The sequence below is a fragment of the Schistocerca piceifrons genome, chromosome X (assembly GCF_021461385.2).
Source record: "Schistocerca piceifrons isolate TAMUIC-IGC-003096 chromosome X, iqSchPice1.1, whole genome shotgun sequence".
In the NCBI taxonomy this organism is placed as follows: Eukaryota; Metazoa; Arthropoda; class Insecta; order Orthoptera; family Acrididae; genus Schistocerca; species Schistocerca piceifrons.
This window is the reverse complement of record NC_060149.1, coordinates 234,392,824-234,413,753: the sequence shown is the minus strand read 5'-3', so window position 1 is coordinate 234,413,753 and position 20,930 is coordinate 234,392,824. Positions and strand designations below refer to the sequence as shown.

At 39.2% G+C, this 20,930-nt stretch overlaps 1 protein-coding gene across 1 annotated transcript in view; it reads right to left on the bottom strand.

Annotated features, from left to right (window-relative positions):
- Positions 1-20,930, bottom strand: part of LOC124722282 (serine-rich adhesin for platelets-like) — a 152,397-nt gene that overhangs the window by 9,580 nt on the left and 121,887 nt on the right. Inside the window, exons 4-5 of the mRNA XM_047247468.1 lie at positions 18,959-19,211; positions 4,804-4,980 (exon numbers count right to left, since the gene is read on the bottom strand). Coding sequence (XP_047103424.1) covers positions 4,804-4,980; positions 18,959-19,211 — 430 coding nt within the window. The remainder of the gene's footprint in view (positions 1-4,803; positions 4,981-18,958; positions 19,212-20,930) is intronic.

Sequence of the window (20,930 nt, the reverse complement as noted above, 5' to 3'; positions counted from 1 at the left end):
TAACAGTAACAATGGGTAGCTAAAATAGAAGTGAAGAAAAACTTGTTCCAGTTGTTACATGATATTTTAGACTGGAAGAGGGAATTCAAATTAAATTTTTAAATTATGATTAAGTGTGAGATGAAATTGCTCAAATTTTGACTTGGTATCTGTGAAAAGATACAAACTTGGAAAAAAATTGATTTGTTATACTGATGTTTTGAATTAACAGAGTTTAATGTTTCAATAGACTGTTCAGATTTCTAAGTAATTTCAAAAATATGTCCTGGGTTGAATCCAAAAAAATATGGTGCAGCCAGCATCAACTGGCAGAACCAGCCACTACTATAAATTGTGCTATCAACAAACTATGGTTAGTGCTAATCAGCTCAAACCGATAGTTATGGGAACTACTGGTACTACTATATCTATATGTTAAAAGAAAAGTAGCTACTTTGAAAAAAAGCCAGTGCTCCTTCACTGCTGCTGTTTATATCTACTACTTCATATGAAGCATTTATGTAACTTCACTTATTTCATGTGTCAACGTTCAGATGTCTATAAACCAGATAAGTTAAAATCATGCTTACTGTTATGGTTACTTTTCAACTATTATTTATATCCCTGAGTCCAGATACTCTGATAAATTATAGAAAGTGTGACAAATAAGGTACAATACTCTTTCACTTTGTTTTTGAATAGTACAGTTTATAATAACGTATTGTGATCATTTCATAGCTTCTGTGACTGCTAATAACCAGACACCAGTGCCTAAGAGCTTTAATTTGTACGATAAAGCACTGAAGATGATCATTGTGTGTTTGAAAATTGATTTTGCTGTTAATAAAGCATCAAAATTATGGCCAATGCTGCCCTTCCTTCTAATTTTATTGATCATATGGTTGTTGTGCACATAGCACTCTATGGAGTCGCCAATCAATGCAATAAAAATGATGACATGAGAAATTTTTATGCTTCATTTTCTGTAACAACAATGGTCAAACACATTAACCTTAATTTAATTAACTATATCAAAACAGATATTGATTCTTTGTTAATTACAGAGGTTATAACGAATTTAATGGAAATAAAATATAATTTGCAGTAAGCTTGATTAAAAGCAAGTGTTCTAATTTGGAAATATTATTATTTCCTTTAACTTTATAATGCAATGTAATTAACACATAGTTTAAGATTATTTACTTTTAAAAAATCAGTCACTACAATGATTAGAAATTTTGCAGTGTTCCTAATTAGGAAATGGTGATGAATCACCTTAGGAATCAGTAAGGAATATGTATCTCAGAGTTATACTAAGCAATCAATTTCTTTGAAATAAATTTAAATTACAGATGGACTTGTAAGTGTTACAACTACCTAGGATGACAACACTGACAAAATTTCTTAAGTTGTTTGGGGATCCTTTCTGAATATTTTGGTATTAGTGGCCCGTGGTGTTTTGGGAATTTTACGTGGACAACTAATGCACTCTTATCTTCCACAGAAGGATCTTCCCTGAGCTTCCATTTGTTATCTTAGCATGAGATGCAGTATTCAGAATAAAACAAACTAAATGGTTGTTATGTAGATGACTGCAAATGTTCGACCACACAACAGCAAGGTACATAACATACTTCTTTTACAAAATACATTGCCTAGCAGAAAGAGTTACGTATCCAGAAATCATGGACAGATGTCAATGAAACTTTGTACTTGTACACACGATCAGTGGGTATGTAAATGATTAGAATTGCACATCTCTGTGACAGGTAAAAGCGTCACCAGAGTGCCTTAGTAATGTTTGTTTTTAGTGTTGTTACCAAGCCTGGTAGGCTATAGATGAAATGTGAATAGCATCATATGTTGAGTGATCTCTGTGAAGGACTTCGAGATGATGTGTACTTGTGTGAGACAGCATTATAAGCAACTGACAGAATTTGAAAGGGGCTTACTGTACATCTCCATTTGGCTGATTAGTCAAATTGTGCAGTATCAAGGTTTGTGAACCATTCAGAGGTGACAATGGCCCAGTGTTGGACTGCATGGAAAGGTGAAGCCAGCCATATACATCATCAAGGTCGTGGTTGACCATTTCTGACCATTACAAGGGAGAGTCACCATATTGTGTACTGTGAACATTGTAACCCCTTCACATTTGTGCCTGCCATTCAAGAATGAGTAATGGACTCCCTGCAGTATTCTGTATCATCTCATACCATTGGTCACAGACTAATAGCAACCAAATTATGCCCCATACATAAGCTGCCACACCACATCACAAACAACTGCATTTGGAGAGGTACCTTGACTGGGACATAAACACTCTGCAAATTGCCATACAGTGCATAGTGGAGAGTACCTTACACCACTATTGGTCATTTTCTTTCCTGTTCTGCTTGCAAATTGTGTGAAGGAAAACTTATTGTCTACATGCCTCTGTTATCTTATCTTCATCATCTTTACACAAAATGTACGTTGGCAGCAGTAGAATCATTTTGCAGTCAGCTTCAAATGCCAATTCTCTAAATTTTCTCAATGATGTCCCACAAAATGAATATTGTCTTCCCTCCAGGGATTCCCCTTTGGGTTCATGAAACATATCTGTAACACTCACATGATGATGAAATTTACCAATAATAAATCTATCAGCATGCTTCTGAACTGCTTCAATGTCTTATTTTAATCCACACCAATGGGGATCCCAAACACTTGAGAAGTAGTGACGAATAGGTTGCACTAGTATCCTATATGCAGTCGCCTTTACAGGTGAACCACACTTCCCTAAAACTTTCCAAATAAACTAAAGTTGACCATTCACCTTCCCTATTACTGACCTGACGTGATCGTTCCATTTCACATCAGTTTGCAACGTTATGTCTAGATATTTTATCGATGTCACTTTGTCAAGCACACTACTAATGCTGTATTTGAACATTGTGGGATCATTTTCCCTACTTATCTTCATTAACTTACATTTCTCTACATTTAGAGCAAGCACCCATCCATCATACCAACTACAAATTTTGTCTAAGTCATCTTGTATCCTCCTACAGTCAGTCAACTTCAACATCTTCTCATATACCACAGCATCATCAGCAAACAGCTGCAGATTGCTGGTCACCATGATCACCAGATGCAAAAGTAATATTATTTATATATACTGATGTGAAATATTTATATTCGTTATCTGAGTTTTTGTAACAAATTAAGTACAAGAAATTATATTGTAATTGACTACATCCATACAATGTATATTATTAACAGATGAATAAAGAGATTGAATTGAATTGAATTCATGTATATAGAGAATAAGAGTAGTTCTATCACACTTCCCTGGGGAAATCCTGATGGTACTCTGAGCCACTCAAATATCTGGGGACCTAGTTCACATGCTCTTACCTTCATTAACAGTTCGCAGTGGGGCATCATGTCAAACACTTTCCAGAAATATAGGAATATGAAATCTGCCTGTTGCTCTGACACCATTGTGAGTGGAGCTGTTGGGTATGACTTGAGGGAAATCTGGTGGCATAATGGTATGTCATGGGCATCTTGCATCTTCATGTGTTACCTCTCATGCAACAGTACCCCGGTGTCATTTTTAACAGGAAAATACTTCTCCACACTTTTACATATCTCTATGATGTTGAGGTACTTCTGTGACCAGCAATATCTCCAGATCTGTCCCCAACAGAACAAGTGTTGGACCGGTTTGGACATAAACTCTGTCCCAGTGCCAGCACCCAGGATATCAAGGATTTGTTACAACAGTTGTGAGCTGGCATGCCTCAGGAGAGGTTACAACAGTTTTGTGAGGCCCTTCATAACCAAATCAGAAAATGTATCCAGTCCAGAGGGAGTGCAGCTTCATACTAATAAGTGGCCTTCATACTGCCAAGTTCTTTATAAATTTGACTCAAGTCTGTAATCACTGAAATAACATCATAAACCCTCTCAAGCCACGAGATTTCATTTTGTTTCCTCCTCCCCCTCTTGGTGCTTCACTTTTTTGTCAGCCAGTGTAGATAGTTACAACTATGGCAGGGACTCAAAAGACAATGTATGACTTACCACCAAAGCCCAAATACATAACATATGCAGCATTGGACATAAACTAGAACTTTCACCACATCACATGAATTCCAACTATGATTTAAAGTGTCTTACTGATTTATTTTAAGAGGATAAATTGCATATATGACCTATATCACAAAAATAGAATTTTTATAGTACATTCTGGCAGGTTACCCCTTACTGTGTGATGTAAATTGTTAATTTGCATGAGCTGAGCTATAAGAAAAGCTGGGAGCTTACTGAAACTGTGTGTGTACAAACCATATAATAGGAGTAATCATCTAATGAAATCTAATGATATATCAATAAATAATAATACATCATTTGACTTCATTGGGGACAACCAAAAATTGTTTAATAATAATGTGCTTCGTATTTCAGTTTTCAATTCCTGTCTCTGTTTGCACTGAAAAGACATTCCAAAAATATATTGCTCAAGTTTCTTTATGATTCATGCTTCAGATTCTCCTAAAATGAATCTGCTTACAGTTTTCTCTTATTTTCCTCTGTCTGTCCCATCAGATTCAATATTCTCCATATATGAAAATTTGTCACAGTGAAGAAGTAACAGAATGCCTCACACAATATCCTTGAAGAAGACCTATGTGGAACACTACATACAAGTGCCTCCTATTTTCTATTCATGAGTTGTCATACAGGTAAGTCTTTCACAGAACTATCAGTTTCTACAATTGTTTTTACTGCACTGCAAATATCATTCCACAATTTAGAAGTGGTAAAGCTACTTACAGGTAATTTCTGAATCAGCCCCGGGCTGATTATTGTAGGCATAGTATTTCACATTCTCCATATGAATGATGGCATCATTAGTCCCCTTGATTGTAGTAGTCTGCTGGCACTCCATTCCTTTGCCAACTTCCACTTGAAACAGTTGTGCATCAGTAACAACTGAAGTGAATGGTGTATCTGAAAATAAGCAGACATTATGTTACATATATAATACAATCCATTTCAGGCACATTAACAGGTTTTGTATGACAGAGTGTTCACAAAATACAACTTTGAAAACTGCTTTAGGTGCAGTTGTTAAAACTTTATTTGTTCAGTTAGTAGTAATGATTAAAACTGCATTTAGAACCACAGAGTTCAGCATATAAATACAGCGGATAAAATTAAATTAAGAAAAAGACTTTCAATTAGTAACATAAATACATGTGCGATACTTTCTCACTGGACATGCTACATTTTTGTATGTTAAGTTCATCTCTGTAACAACAGGAGGTGACAGGAAGAGAAGTATTCAGTTTGTTTTGAAGCTATGTTCCTGCTTGTTAGGCATTTTTCTTTCACTGGCTATGAAGGCTATGTTCTTTGTTACAGCATTATTGCCCTTTTCTGAACCACAGTGGCATAAAATGAGAAGTAATGAATTTCACAAGAAATTGCATGAGCTGGCAAGCAGTAGTTGAAGTATGTAACTTCTTAAAGATTCATGACAAAGTGATAGTTGTGAACCACACAAAGTAATCATTTTTAAACATTATTTTCAATTACATCATCATTAGGATTTGTAGCACTGACTGCATTATTTGCAAGAAAGGTAAATTGTTTGCATTATATTAAATGAAAGATAATTTACAGGAAAGTGAAGAAATAGTGTACAATTGAGATGTGGGTGAAAATAAGCAGTTTAAATCAATGTCCCTCACCAGTCCTCTCTCCATACCCAGCCCCATTCTCAAAGACCCATACTGTTATGATAAAAGCATAAATTGAATAGTACATCATGTCTAATTAGTAACTGCAGTCAAACAACATTGACACCCCTTTTAGAGTAAATTTGACTGCAAAGGAAATGCCAGGTGACTTACATGTACCCTCTGTGACTCCCTTCCACAAAATGAATGATCTACATAATGAAATTTTCACTCTGCAGTGGAGTGTGTGCTGATATGAAACTTCCTGGCAGATTAGAACTGTTTTAATCTGCCAGGAAGTTTCATATTGTTGCCCACTCTGCTGTAGAGTGAAAATTTCATTCTGGAAACATTCCCCAGGCTGTGGCTAAGCCTTGTCTCCACAATATCCTTTCTTCTAGGAGTAATAGTTCTGCAAGGTTTGCAGAAGAGCTTCTGTGAAGTTTGGAAGTTAGGAGATGAGGTACTAGCAGAATTCAAGCTGTGAGGATGGGTCATGAGTTCTGCTTGGGTAGCTCAGTTGATAGAGCACTTTCCCGCAAAAGGCACAGGTTACAAGTTGATTCTTGGTCCAACTCACAGTTTTAATCAGCCAGGAAGGTATTTTATCCACATAATTTTGGAAATTATAGGCCTCTCAACTTAAAATTTGTAATAAATGAAGTTATGGAGATACTGTTAACCATATAAATCAGTACAATAAGCAATGTGTTGTATTGTCTTAAGGAGGCCCAGCATGACTTCAGGAAGCAACAATGACTCAAATTTCAGTTCATCAATTTTCTTAGACTGTTGTAGAACCATTAGATGAAAGTTTCAGTACACTGGATCACTGTAAATCTGACAAAAGCATTTGATAAAGTTACATCAAGGGCTCTTTACGCAGTAACTGAGACTTGAATTGTGGTTTGGGTTGAGGGCTTTTTGAAGAACAGCATAAGGATAAGGATAAAGTTTAAGGACAAAGTAGTGATTAACAGGGAAAGTGGAAGTGCTGGGAAGGGTGCTATGGGATAGTGCACTACTTGCAATATACTGCATATATTTGTAATATCTTTTTCTTTCTCTTATAGCTTTATCTTGCATCAGTGCAGGGTCAGCATTTTTGTTAATGGATTTGGCATAGTTAATTTAAGGGCTGGTGGGTGCCCTTCTTGTTGCCACTGCATATAATGTAATATACTGTATACATACACAGTGGTACCAACTCTAATGATAGACTATTTTCAGAAGGTCTTACAGTTTATGGCAGGGTAAGAAAATTATCATATTGCAAAATTTTTAGGAAATCCTTCCTGGATTACAGACATCGCCAAATAACAGAAAATGACTATAAATATAGAAAGAACCATTTAATAATTTTTTACATTGCAGTAAAATTTAGGAAGACACCTCTTAAATGTTAAAAAAATTTACAGAACTCTGAGGCAACATTTGATAATACACTGGATTACCAACTTCATATGAGAGAAAGATGTAGTCTGTGAAGCAAACAAGTTCTCTTCCAAATAATGAGACTACTGAAAGAGTGCTCAAGAAAACTGAAGCAAGAGGTATACTGTTCTGGGGTTTGTTTGGACTGCTGAAGTTATCTGTGGGCTCCATAATAATCATGTTTTGAATTTGACTGTGAGGATGTACAAAGAACAATAATATTTAGCTGATTAAATTTCAACTGCTTTAGTAGTGACACTGGCAAGAGTAAGTATCTAAAATGGGGACTGTTTAAGAGTGGGAGGAAACCCATACACTGGTTTATTGTTTTCAGGGCATGGATTGTGGTTTGGAGCAAGTTCAGTATGGAGAATAAGCCAAAGGTTACATCATTCTTATGACATAAATGAGCACTACTGTGATGTTGGCACATTATCTTTCACAAGGAAAGATGATAGGGTGTGTAACACATTCTCATGAGACAGCTTAAAATACATTATAGTATCTAAAAAATGAATGAAGCTATATCAAATGATAAATATAATCTGTGTATTTTGTAGGTTTTGTTGCAGCCAAAGCACAAGAATTTCACCATCATTTTATGTAAAAACAAGTAACAACAACAACAATAATAATACAAAACAACTAAATAACCCTTATGAAATAATGGTAAGTTGTGGTTCTTGCTAAAGCAGAAATATCTAATTTTCAAATCGAACTTTTAGAAATGGCTTCAAGAAATATGTTCTTGTGTTAACTCAAGAGGCATTACTATGTTCACTATTACTTTTCTGATTCCTGAAGCACAGACTTATATTAAACTGCAATAGACACCACATATTTAAAGCTAACAGGTTGCTAAGTTTTCATTATTCACTGTTGTTGACATGCATGGAAACTTTCTGTCTTTTATATCATATGATCTGTCGAGCAAAATATCATGACAAACAGTCCAGCCTCAGTGGCCACAAACAGTGGCCATGTGTCTGTAACTGTGCTTGTGTGAATGTGTCTCCTACGTTGGCAGAAGGCCTTTCAGTGAAAAACTCAAATGCATGGCTCTCTTTTTGTTGTGCCTGTGAGCAACTCAACGTCTTCTCTATATGGTGAATAACAATATATTCTTTTCATAATATTACAGAAATTTTCAGTTCATGTTGTAGCGTTTCAGAAATGTAGCTGCCACATGGATTGCTAGTATTACAACTGAAATGTTTGCTATTCAGACTGCAGTCAGTCCTAAATTCTTTCTCGTATTTAATGCAGAAATAAGTTAAAGGAAGTTATATATTTTTAGAGTTGTATGGGAAAGTGGGTTCTTTGGAGTTTGAGAGTGAAGATTTATACAATGCACAATAAATTTCTTGTAGTCACTCCCACTGGAGTTCAATGAGCATTTCTGTGATGCTAATGAAACAAATCTGTGACCAAGTGCACAACTCTTCTTTGAATACTTTCCATGTCTTCCTCTGAAGCAACTTGATACAGGTTCCAGACAAACAAACAAGAATTTATTGAATGAAGGTTCTGTGAATCATCTCCTTCATGCGTAAACAGCACTTTATTAGCTTTCTTCTGATTAAATCCAGTTTGGCATTGTTCTTCCCTATGGTTATATATTTATAGTAATTCTGCAATATATAATTTCAGAGGCATACTCCTAGATACTTGTTGGCTCCAGCAATTCCAGTGTGTGATCATATAGTCAAAGGACTTCAGACTTTTTTTGTTTATTTTATATACTGTGTAAAATTTATTTGTGTTGAGGGTCAGGTATTGCTCTTTACAAACAAGTGATAAACATCGTTAAGTCTTCTTGTATATCCAAATAATTTTTTAAGACTGTTATCTCCTTGTATACTGTTATGTCATTTGCAAACAGTTTCTGAAAGTTAAAAACCATGTTTATCTGGTCATCAGGTGATCATTTCTACCATAGCCTTCTATGACTATACTTAATAGGTTGTTGATTCTACAACTAATTTCAACAGTAAATTACAGCCACTCTATCATGGCTGGGATTATACTGCTATTAAACCGTTAGCAACTGACTTGCTCTTAATCCATTGATAGTTCTCATTGCATTCAATCACCAACACTACCATCTGCAACTGCATTCACACTATTAGTGCAGCTCTTATCTTCATGGCAGAGCATCTGTAGATTCTTCAATCATTTGTGCAACAAGCCCTTCTTCAGATTTGAGAAAAAGAGGTACACATCATACCCAAACGAACAGATGCATTACTGATGATCCTTAATTAGTCTGCTGAATTCACCCTATTTCCCAAAAGAAGACAATAGCACTCTTGATTCTTTGTTTGATAATGTTATGGAATTTAGTTCTGAGCATATTCTTGTCATTTTCTGACTGTCTGTCACTGAACAGTCCAGTAATTTCTTTCCTTAATAAAGGAATTTAAAACAAAGGGACTGATACTACCCAAGTACTCAGGAAATACTGACCAGTTGCAGACTTAAGAAAATGTTTATTTAGTGCCGAAGGTATTAAAAATTTTTCAGTTTTTCTGGTATAGCTATGTGTCTAACATTCTTGGACCATACAAAGTGCTATGAATTTTTCCATGAAAGTGACAGATTCCAAAACAAAATGGAAACTCTCTTGAGGAGTAAGTATTGCCCCAGTCTCCCTTACATAATGCAGACATGCAACTCGAGTTCCGCCTAGATCTTCCTGGGGAGGAATTCAAGAAACTGGCAACACCACTACCTACATAAAAGAAGTCCAGAACCCAGAAAACCTCAACCAAAACCACAGAGGGAAACATAATGCACCAAAAGTATCCACCTGTGGCTGCCACAACTGACACATCACAGAATATGATAGTGAACTCAGCGAGTCCCTGTGAAAAAGTACCGATATTTGTCTCATCAGTCTAAGTAATATCTTGGAAATTTTTATCACAGAAGCTGACAACACTGGCATACAAACACGGTCCATGCACCTACATGACAATGACAGGTGAGTGTTTTTAATCACACCAACCACTCAAATGATGTGTCTGACAAGAGAAGTACCCCAGCTTGAAAAATTGATGCAGCGATTTGGTTGTGAAGGGTGTCATAAAGCCAATGTACCCTATCCTGAGGCAAGCTAGTCCATAACTGTTGTAACTGGTCCGCGATAACATGGATACTGGCACTGGGACTAAGCTGACATCTGAGCAGGCTCCACACATGTTCAATCAGGGACAGATCTCGGCACCTTGCTGGTCACAGGAGTAGCTCAATATCATGCAGACAATTGATAGCTGTTGCATGAGATGTAACACACAAGAATGCAAGATGTACATGATGTACCACTGTGTAGTTGGAGTTTCCTCAATCACAACCAGCTGTGACCTGAAGTTATATGCGATGGCTCCCCACATCATGGTTCCAGGAGTAAAACAAATGTGACTTTCCAAAATAGTGAAAGAATTGAACCCCTCCATAGGTTACTAACATACTTAACAATGATGGTCACGTGGGGCAGAGAAAGAACTGTGATACATCACTGAATGCAGTGAGATGTCATTTAACAGGAGCCCTTGCTTTCTGGTCACAGCACCACTCCAAAAGCAGTGATTTGTGTCCTGGAGTTAACAGAAGCTTATGCATGGCTCAGTAATTCCGTAGTTCAGCTGCTGCTAGTGTCTGAGCAATTATGCAGAAAGACACAGAAAGTTACAGGGAGCCCATTACTTGATATTGGATGAGAGGCACAGATTTGAAGGGGATATGATGTCCTCTGTGCACTACATAACAGTTATTACTTGTTGTGGCCAGACATGGATCACCAGAACCTTGCTGACGAGTATACCTGCAGACATCTTTCTACGCAGTCCAACATTGGACCACTGTCACATCTGAACTTCCACAAATCTGGATATTGCACGATTCGACCAGCCGACCAAATGGAGACCCACAATCAGACCCCCTTCAAACAGTGTCTGGTGTTCATAACGTATTCTCAAATGAGATGTTGCGTCTCCATGGCCTTCACAGTGATCACTCAACGTCTGACACTGTTCACACCTCTCAATTACAGGCTGTCCATAATTAAGGTTCCGGTTTCAAAACGCTATAGAAAGATAACCACTTCTCAGAATGACGTTAGACTTGAAGAGTGTATTATTGACACAAGGGGAAACATCATGAAAAAACTAACGAAAATGTTGCGAATAGATGGCGCTGTAAGCGTCAGGATATGCACACCAACAGATGCGCAGCACACTGCTGTTCCTCAGTTTGTATCTGATATGCCCAACATGACTGTCTTAATGAAGGATCGCGTGCTGCTGGTAAAACTCATTTACAAGAATGGTGGCTGTCTGCCAGTAGCCCTGCAAAAGTTCTGGGCACTCAAGGGTATGAAAAAAGGCAGTGGTCTGATGTCTGTTAAGGGTCTGGTGAAAATGATTATAAAATTGAAAGAGACAGGTTCTTTTGAAGTGCAACGTGGCAGAGGGAGGAAAGCAGTTGATACAACGTCTGTAGAAGATGTGACCACAGTACTGCAGGAGGGGTCGAGTGGTGGCGTGTAAGCATGCAGAGCATGCCCAAACGTTGAACATTTCTGCGAGCATGGTGCATAAAATCCTAAGACGCATGCTACATTGCTATCCATAAAAAAGATCTTTTTCAGGAGTTGCTTCCTGCCGACCTGCCAGCATGACAAGCGTTCACTCTGGAATTTCTTGCTCGTGTGGAAGTGTACAATGAATGGCTGCGGAACATTCTGTCATGAGATAAAGCTCATTTCCATCTCTAAGGACATGTCAATACGCAGGATAGCAGAATATGGGCAACGGAAAATATACACGCACATTAGCTGATATCACTTCATTCTGCAAAAGTGACTGTGTGACGCGGGTTGACAGTAGCGTTTATCGTAGGTGCATATTTTTCTAGGAGACGAGTCCTGCGGGTACTGTTTCCTGTACCTTTTGGTGTGAGAGCCTTTTGCGCATCAAGATCATTCCAACTCTTCAATAGCACGGATGTGTGGGCAGGATCATTTTTATGCACGCTACTCCACACATTGCACAGCCAGTGAAGCGATTGCTGCGGAAGCATTTCGGAAATGCCAGAATTAACAATTGTTATTTCCTTACAGCGTGACTGTCCAGATCATCTGAGCTAATCCGTGAGACGTTCGGCTGTGGGGTTATCTGAAAGATGTTGTGGTCATTGCTCCAGATACAAACGTAGCTGAATTGAAGGCACGCATTGCATAACGCATTCTGAATATGACCCACCGAGACCAGGCATGGCTCGCGATTTCCATACTGGGGAAGGCTGCAACGTTTATCAACCGGAACTAAATCAACCTCGGGCTGTGCTACAGATCAGTCTGTCACCATAAACAAGATTTCGGAAGGAGGAGGATACATCACACACTAGCCAAACATTTACATACTGTGTCTTCTTTCCGTTTCATAAGCAACTACCAAATAATATCAAAAGCTAACTTCATGGAAAAATCTATAGGTAGCTTATTTATCCCCCAACGTCACATTTTCCGATAGTTTACCACAACAAATCGTACCAAAGAGACGTTTTGGAGAGATCCTTAATGCAGTGTATGTTAGCTTCGCTGCTTGCTTAATGTTTTTGATATTTTAATTTCTTAACTTCAGACCTTTAAAGTTTTTTACCCTCAAACCACGATGTTAATGAGTTTGCATAACGAAACAGTGACGTTTCCATCACGTCACGGATCTTCTGTTGTGACTGGCTGACATGGGCTACCTGAGCAACAGTCATGCTAATTTACACATCGTGTTTGTCGTATTTATACTTGTGTATTATAAAAATATTCATTGTAAATGATATGGCGCACACAAACACTCAGCTGCATTGTACATTGCTCTGTTAAAATTGCTTGTACACTGTTATATTTACATCGGGCCTAGGCGCACCAAGTTCCTCCACTTTCATCCTAACTATATGTTCCAAAATTTTACCTGATAAATTGCACACTGAATTCATATTGTGCTGTTTTCGAACTAGTGGTATGCTGCTGTTATTCGCAAAAAAGTAAAACTAAACTCATGCATAAGACATTAACAAAAAGAAACTTGCTAATACCGTACGTACCCGCAGTCAGCAAGCAAAGAAATTAAAGCAACGGAACATATTTCGCGCAAGGGGTATGTTTCGCTCGCTTTTTCCTGTAATCATTGGTGACACTCTCGCTAGATGGCAATACAAATGGTTCAAATGGCTCTGAACACTATGGGACTTAACTTCTGAGGTCATCAGTCCCCTAGAACTTAGAACTACTTAAACCTAACTAACCGAAGGACATCACACACATCCATGCCCGAGGCAGGATTCGAACCTACGACCGTAGCGGTCGCGCGGCTCCAGACTGTAGCGCCTAGAACCGCTCGACCACTCCGGCCGGCGATGGCAATACACTAAAGCGCCAAAGAAACTGGTATAGGTATGCGTATTCAAATACAGAGATTTGTAAACAGGCAGAATACGGTGCTGAGGTCGGCAGCGCGTATATACGACAAGTGTCTGGCGCCGTTGGTAGGTCGGTTACTGGTGCTACAATGGCAGGTTACCAAGATTTAAGTGAGTTTGAATGTGGTGTTATAGTCGGGGCACGAGTGATGAGACACAGCATTTCCGAGGTAGCGATGAAGTGGGGATTTACCCGTACCACCGTTTCACGATTGTACCATGAATATCAGGAATCCGGTACGTCCAGAAAAAGATCCTGCAGGAATGGGACCAACGACGACGGAAGAGAATCGTTCAATGTGACAGAAGTGCAGCCCTTCCCCAAATTGCTGCAGATTCCAGTGCTGGGCCATCAACAAGTGTCAGCGTGCAAACCACTCAACGAAATATCATCGATATTGGCTTTTGGAGCCGAAGGCCCACTCGTGTACCCTTGATGACTGCACGACACAAAGCTTTACACCTCGTCTGCGCCTGTCAACACCGACATTGGACTGTTGATGACTGGAAACACGTTGCCTAGTCGGACGAGTCTCGTTTCAAATTGTATTGAGCAGATGGACGTATACTGGTATGGAGACAGCCTCATGAATCCATGGACCCCGCATGTCAACATGGGACTGTTCAAGCTGGTGGAGGCTCTGTAATGGTGTGAGACATGTGCAGCTGGAGTGATATGGAACTCATGATATGTCTAGATAAGACTCTGACAGGTATCACATACGTAAGTATCCTGTCTGATCACCCACATCCAATCATGTCCATTGTGCATTCAGACGGACTTGGACAATTCCAGCAGGACAATGCGACACTCCACACGTCCAGAATTGCTGCAGAGTGGCTCCACGAATGCTCTTCTGAGTTTAAACACTTCCGCTGGCCACCAAACTCCCCAGATATGAACATTATTGAGCATATCTGGAATGTCTTGCAACGTGCTGTTCAGAAGAGGTCTCCACCACCTCGTACTCTTACGGATTTATGGACAGCCCTGCAGGATTCATTGTGTCAGTTCTGTCCAGCACTACTTCAGACATCAGTCGTGTTGCGGCACTTCTGCGTGCTCGCGGGGGCCGAACACGATATTAGGCAGATGTATCAGTTTCTTTGGCCTTCAGTGTACTTATGTTACTGTAATCTTGCACTCTGCCAAGATATTTTCAAACTTATTCCAGCAGTGGACAGAATAAAAACTGTCTAAAACACTATCAGAACAATAATACTAAACGTCGATTAAAGACACATTAAAGCATAAATAGATATACGGAGACAGGGATTCGACAGCAAAGTTTCAGCAACTCTATCCATTCTCTTTTGATGTAAGCAGTGGAAGGTGAAAATTGTGTGCAGTTTGGTAGGAAACCCTTAGGCTGAAACACCAGACACTTCGCGACGCCCATAAGAGTTGTACTCCGAGGAAAGCACGCCCCCACACCTCAGCTACATAGAGCTAAGCGGGATTTCAAGGCTCAGCCTTAAGACTAGCTTCTACTTGTTCGAAAACATCGAGTGACATCACTTATCAAGAGTTCCAAAAATGTTCACTAGCGTTACTTAGTCCTGTCTGGGAAATATGAGAAATGCATTCTGATAATGTAAATTCCGTAATACATTATTGAGAAATTTATTTTAATAAACATTTTGGGGCGGCTCCGCCTCAGAGCCTTTAATTACGAGCCGCGCCCGCCCAATATATTGCAATATGTTGTGGAACATACTGTTTACTTTTTATGCGGATTTTTGACCCAGGACCATTAAAGGCTGATGTCATTTTGCTTTTTATGCTGTTTTTGGCTTCAGGACAATTCAAAACCGATTTTTCCGATCCGATATGGTACGGCCTTGCCATGGTGATTGGGCTTACCTAACTGACAGTGCCACAACAGTTGACTGCTGAACTTGTGCAGTCATGCACATTGAACAGTACGGGTGGTGTAATGTGCAACTCAAACAATTGCCGTCGTATTGCGATTTGTAGCCGACCTCGTTTTCGTCATTAATTGGTAAAACTTGCGTAATTTTGTTTCTTACATTACTTCTCTCCCAGCGTCAATAATATGCCGTTAAAATTTGACGTTATTCTGAGCAGTGGTTCTCTTTCTACAACGTTTTCAAACTGGAACTTTAATTATTAACACCTTGCACTCTACCAGGCCTGGGAAAAACACTAAACATTGACAACACTAATGCACTCTGGTGGCCGTTCTACCTGTCAGAGATAATTGCTACTCTAATCATTTACATCGGAATCGATGGTGAGCACATGTACGAGGTGTGGTCAAGAAGTAACGGGAATTTTTGTTTTTCTTGAAGAATCTTTATTTATTCATCAGCGTCAATTTTGTCCCCTTCAAACTACTGCCCCTTAGATATGATACACTTGTGTGAGGGCTTTTTGCAATCTCGGTAGCACTTCTGCAACTCACTTTACGTTATTGTGTTCAGCTCCTTCAGCGATTCTGTTTTTATCTCATCAGTGGTGGCAAAACGACCTCCTTTCATGGTTCTCTTCAGCCTTGGGAGCAGAATGAAGTCGCAGGGGGCCACGTTCGCGAATACGGAGACTGAGCCAACATAACGGTTTTGTTTTTTGCCAAAAAATCACGAATAAGCATTGATGTGCGAGCAGGAGCATTATCGTGATGCAATTTCCACGAGTGGTTTTTGCCCCAATTCTCGTCATTTTCTTCCGGTTACTTGACGCAAACGATGCATAACTTCGAGGTAGTACTCCTTATTGACCGTACGATCATAAGGTAAGAGCTCGTGATGCTATATCCCATTGTAATCTAAGAAAACAACGAGAAGAACCTTCACATGTGATCGAACGTGTGGATTTTTTTTCTGTCTTGGCTCTTCAGGCAGTTTCCATAGGGACGATTGGGCCTTGGTTTCGACGTCCTACTCGTATACCGATGTGTTGTCATCAGTTCTGGATCGTTGTCGACTTCATTCAGTAATTCCTGAGCGATATACACGTGACGTTGTTTTTGGTCGAAATTCAACAAGTTCTGAATAAACTGCCTATTGGCTTCTGTCTCAGGTTCTTCGGCCGACGTTCATCTAATGATTTTTCTGACGTTTCGCCAGCACGAGTGGCTGGCATTGTCAAAGCTTCAGCAATGGAGGCTGAAGCTTTGACAATGCCAGCCACTCGTGCTGGCGAAACGTCAGAAAAATCATTAGATGAACGTCGGCCGAAGAACCCGAGACAGAAGCCAATAGGCAGTTTGTCAACAAGTGGCCACGAAAGCCTTAACAATTTTGTAAGTTCTGAATAAACTTTGCTGCTACACATTTCATGTCCAAAACCTCCTAAAAAATTTCTTAGCATGAGCCAAATGGTATGCCGATGTCATCAGCACCCTCTCTGAGGGAGATTCGGTGATTTTTCAGAACCATTTTCTTTACTTCTTCCACAATGTCGTCAGTAATTGATGTGCTAGGGCGTTCGGGGCGGTTGTCGTCTTCAACATCTTGACCCTCTTACAGAATGTTTATACCACTCGTAAACTCTTGCCTTACTCACAGTAGATTCGACCAAATCCATAGTCACGTTTCGGAAACGGTACTGCACTTTATTCCATTTTTCTAGCAAAACTTGATGCAAATTCTTTGATCCACCTTTCCCGCAAACAAAAATTCGACGAGCACTCGAAGACACGTATATCCTTTTCGACTTTCAGCTATAAATTAAATATTCAAAACAGTTGAAAATGCAATCATACTTCAGGAGTACCAACAAGATAATTTTTTTTTTAAAATCCTATGTATAAAGCCCGCGAAATTAAAAAATTTCCGTTACTGTCTGATCATGCCTTGTATGATGTTACATTGACATTCGACCGTATCTTCTGAATGTTTCACTTTTTTGGTCAGCCGGTGTATTTTGTTTCAAGCAAATGTTAAGCTTTTTACCAAATAAGACCTGATTTATGACTTATGAATCTGGTGGTTATAACTGTCTGTTACATACTGTTGTTTCCTCAGTAACTTACGCTTATGTAGACTCGGATTCGTTAACATTTAGACATCGATTATACACAAATGTAAAACTTGATTAAAAATGACACTGGCTGGTGGTAAACCAGACACGTATTCGTATTTTGAAATAAGTTTTATTCGGTTTTAGCCATCCGTGTTTGGGTTTTACCCTTGCAATAAGGCCGAGAGTATGGCTAGGACACAGGCAAGCGCAGCCAGACAGTAAAGGACAGAACTGTTTCTAGAGGCACGTGCTTTCTAAAACGGATCACAGCTGTAGATCCGAACGGTTGTGGCGGAACATTCCGAGGGAACGAATATGTTGCAAGCTCGCGAATAACACACTGACAGCATGGAGCTGTCTAAGCGTCATAGTGTACGAGACGGAACTTGGAGGCTAACTATTATACCGATAATGGGCGTATATTGTTAATTTGTTTAAAATTACTGAAATTGTAGCACCAAGGAGAAAGATATTGTAATTAAGCTGAATAGTTTATTTAATACTATCCGAAAATGAGGTGAGAGGTGAAAACACACTTTCTATGGGCGAATTCTAGCTTGGATCCATTGCAGACATTTAATTTTCTTGATCGGTACCACTGTGTAACAGTGCTATTTGAACAGTTGCATTAAATATTGTCCCCGGTGTCCGCCCCAGGGCTGCACTATGCTGCTCCGTCACGCTTTAGCCAAACTGCGTGTCCTGCGCTGCGCTGCTCTGCTTTCCAGCTGCACAGCAACAACAGGAACCCGCTGGAGTTTGTGAAGCTGGAGCCCGACAATATGGAGAACTCTCACTATCTTCACCCAGTTACCAACATATCCTTAATCTAAGTACAATGTTGCGCTAGAGGCAAATAACCCTTGTCGCAGCGGTGTACGAGTACACAGCGGACTCTGTGGTACTTTCTTTCTCTGTCCTTAGACATTTTCACTTGCTTCGTCTACCTTGTCGTAAATTGATCATGTTAGTGGATGTACGAACAAAGACACATCGATGCGATAACATTGTTGACTCGCCTCAAGTAACTCTTACAGAAAGGTGGGGACTGGATTAAAAAAATAAAAAAAAATTAAAAAAGCTACAACTGTTAATCCATCAGTGCACTTCGTTCGTTCGTAATAACAAGTTAGTCTGTTGTCGAAATACTCTGCATGTTCTCCACGGCGATCCATTCTGATGACTTTCTAGTTAAAATACTGAAGTAGTGCCCCGATGACACGCTGTTTCGTATCTATTTGCTTCACTGTACTTGCAAAAATATATCACCCTCAAGTAAAATGTCTTAGAACTTTGTAATATAATTTATTCACAACGTAGATTCATTGAAGTTTGCTGTGTCCCTTACCTCGATCCTTAGCGTCTGGGAAGTTGACAGAATCCAGGATAACCATTATTTCAACGCTAGCAAAATGGTATCGCTGACCATCTGCAGTCTTTTGTATACTCATTAGTAAATGATTCTTGTCTTTCGGAATCTCCCTTCGCCAACGTTTCTGTGTTGTTGGAGGATCCCAGACAATTGAAATGTTTTGAATTCCCTCGCCACAATTTCCAGTAATTTCAGCATTTTCGGGGACTGTTACATTCGCCGTCTTGTGCTGGAACACAAACAGAAATGTTAACCTCTTGCTTACATAGATCGATTAAGAATTTCAATGGTGGACTTCACGCAAGAAACGATAAATTCTAGCGGTCTCTGGTGGCATCGAAAAACAAAATTATATGTCAGAAGAGCATAGATTATGATATTATATTTACATAGTAATATTTACGGTGACATTGATCCTGAGATTTATAAAGAATGCTTATCAAGTGCGTCGTTTGACTGTACCGAGTATATAAACTTTGATCGGTGTAGTATGACAAAACAGAAGCACAATTAATGTCCCCTATTTGTAACAGTTGTTGTACGAGGGACTTTCAGTAATTAAAGAGACAGAGTGATGCAGAAAAAACTTTGTATTTTTTATAAAATGAGACGTATACTGCTTCTCAACATAATCTCTAATCTTTCAACTAACCGCCATCTCAAAAGACAGTCAACATGACTTTTCCCGTTGATACCTGTGTTATGAATTTCTATCAGACGGGTGAGCTGGCGTGCTCCAATTCCGTGCTTTGTCTTTTTGATTCAGGTTCAAAATGATGAAACTAAGTTCCATCACACGTTAAAATCTAGTTTAGAAATGGGTTAGCTTCCTTTTAGCCCCTTCTTTCAAGTCTGTACATACTGAGTTTTGTCTTCTTGTCTTGTTGCGTTATCTCTTTCGAGACCCACCTTGCACATGTTTTACTGTACTTCAGATTGTTACTGATAACTTTATGAACTGTGTCAACTCCTATTGCAACTGTTTTCGCTATATGTTCAAGTGTAATGCTTCGGTCTTCACGAATAATGTCATCAATGGGGGTCTCAAGCGAAGGAGTTAACACTTCAGCTGGTCGGACAGGACATTATTCGTCAGTTATTGAAATTCAATCGTTTTTGAACTCTTTGACCTATTTATAAAAATATCCACTGTTCATACGACTTTCACCAGGCGGTTCGAGAAAAGATTTTAATCGGTTTTTCACCTTCAGAAATAAAAAAAAAAAAAAAAACGGGACTCCGACAGTTGTTGTCAGGTCTCCCCAGCGATGCCAACTAAAGTCGTGAAAGTACAACACTCCTCCTACAAACTGTTTCATTTCTACATCAATTTGTCTCTTTAATTATTGAATGCCCCTCGTATAATCTGACATAATATTTTTTTTCTCAAAAGCTATAAAATATGCCACAATAATATGAAAGGATATAAACATAGATGCCTTCGGGTCTTCTACGTAGCAGCCAAAGAGATAATGGTACGAACATCACTAACATCAGACAAGAAGTCTGTCATTCGCAGAATATCTGAGAGGCAAATTTAACAGAGTTCTTTTCTCATATTACGTAAATTCTTATGTGTTACACTTAGAACAACATTAAATTGTAATGTTTTGTTTTAGTCAAAGAAAAAAACCACAAAATCTTATTGCTGTTCCGAACCATGCCAGGATCCAAGTTATTGACGTAAAAAAGTAGGGGAAGGACGAACAATGAGGGCATGTGTGGTTGGGGACAGCAGAGTTGTAGGGTGAGCAACAATAGTGTGTCATTTGTGTCAGAAGCAGGCAGAAGATTGCCAGAGGTGGAAACTCTTCACCGTGTGTTGGGAAGATACGGGACGGAGTAGCTGCCAGCAGGGGTTTTTCAGCGTGATCTGGCGATGAAGGACGAAGCACAGCGGAATCTATCCAGAATTACGCTCTAACACACCTCGTGACTCATAGGCTGC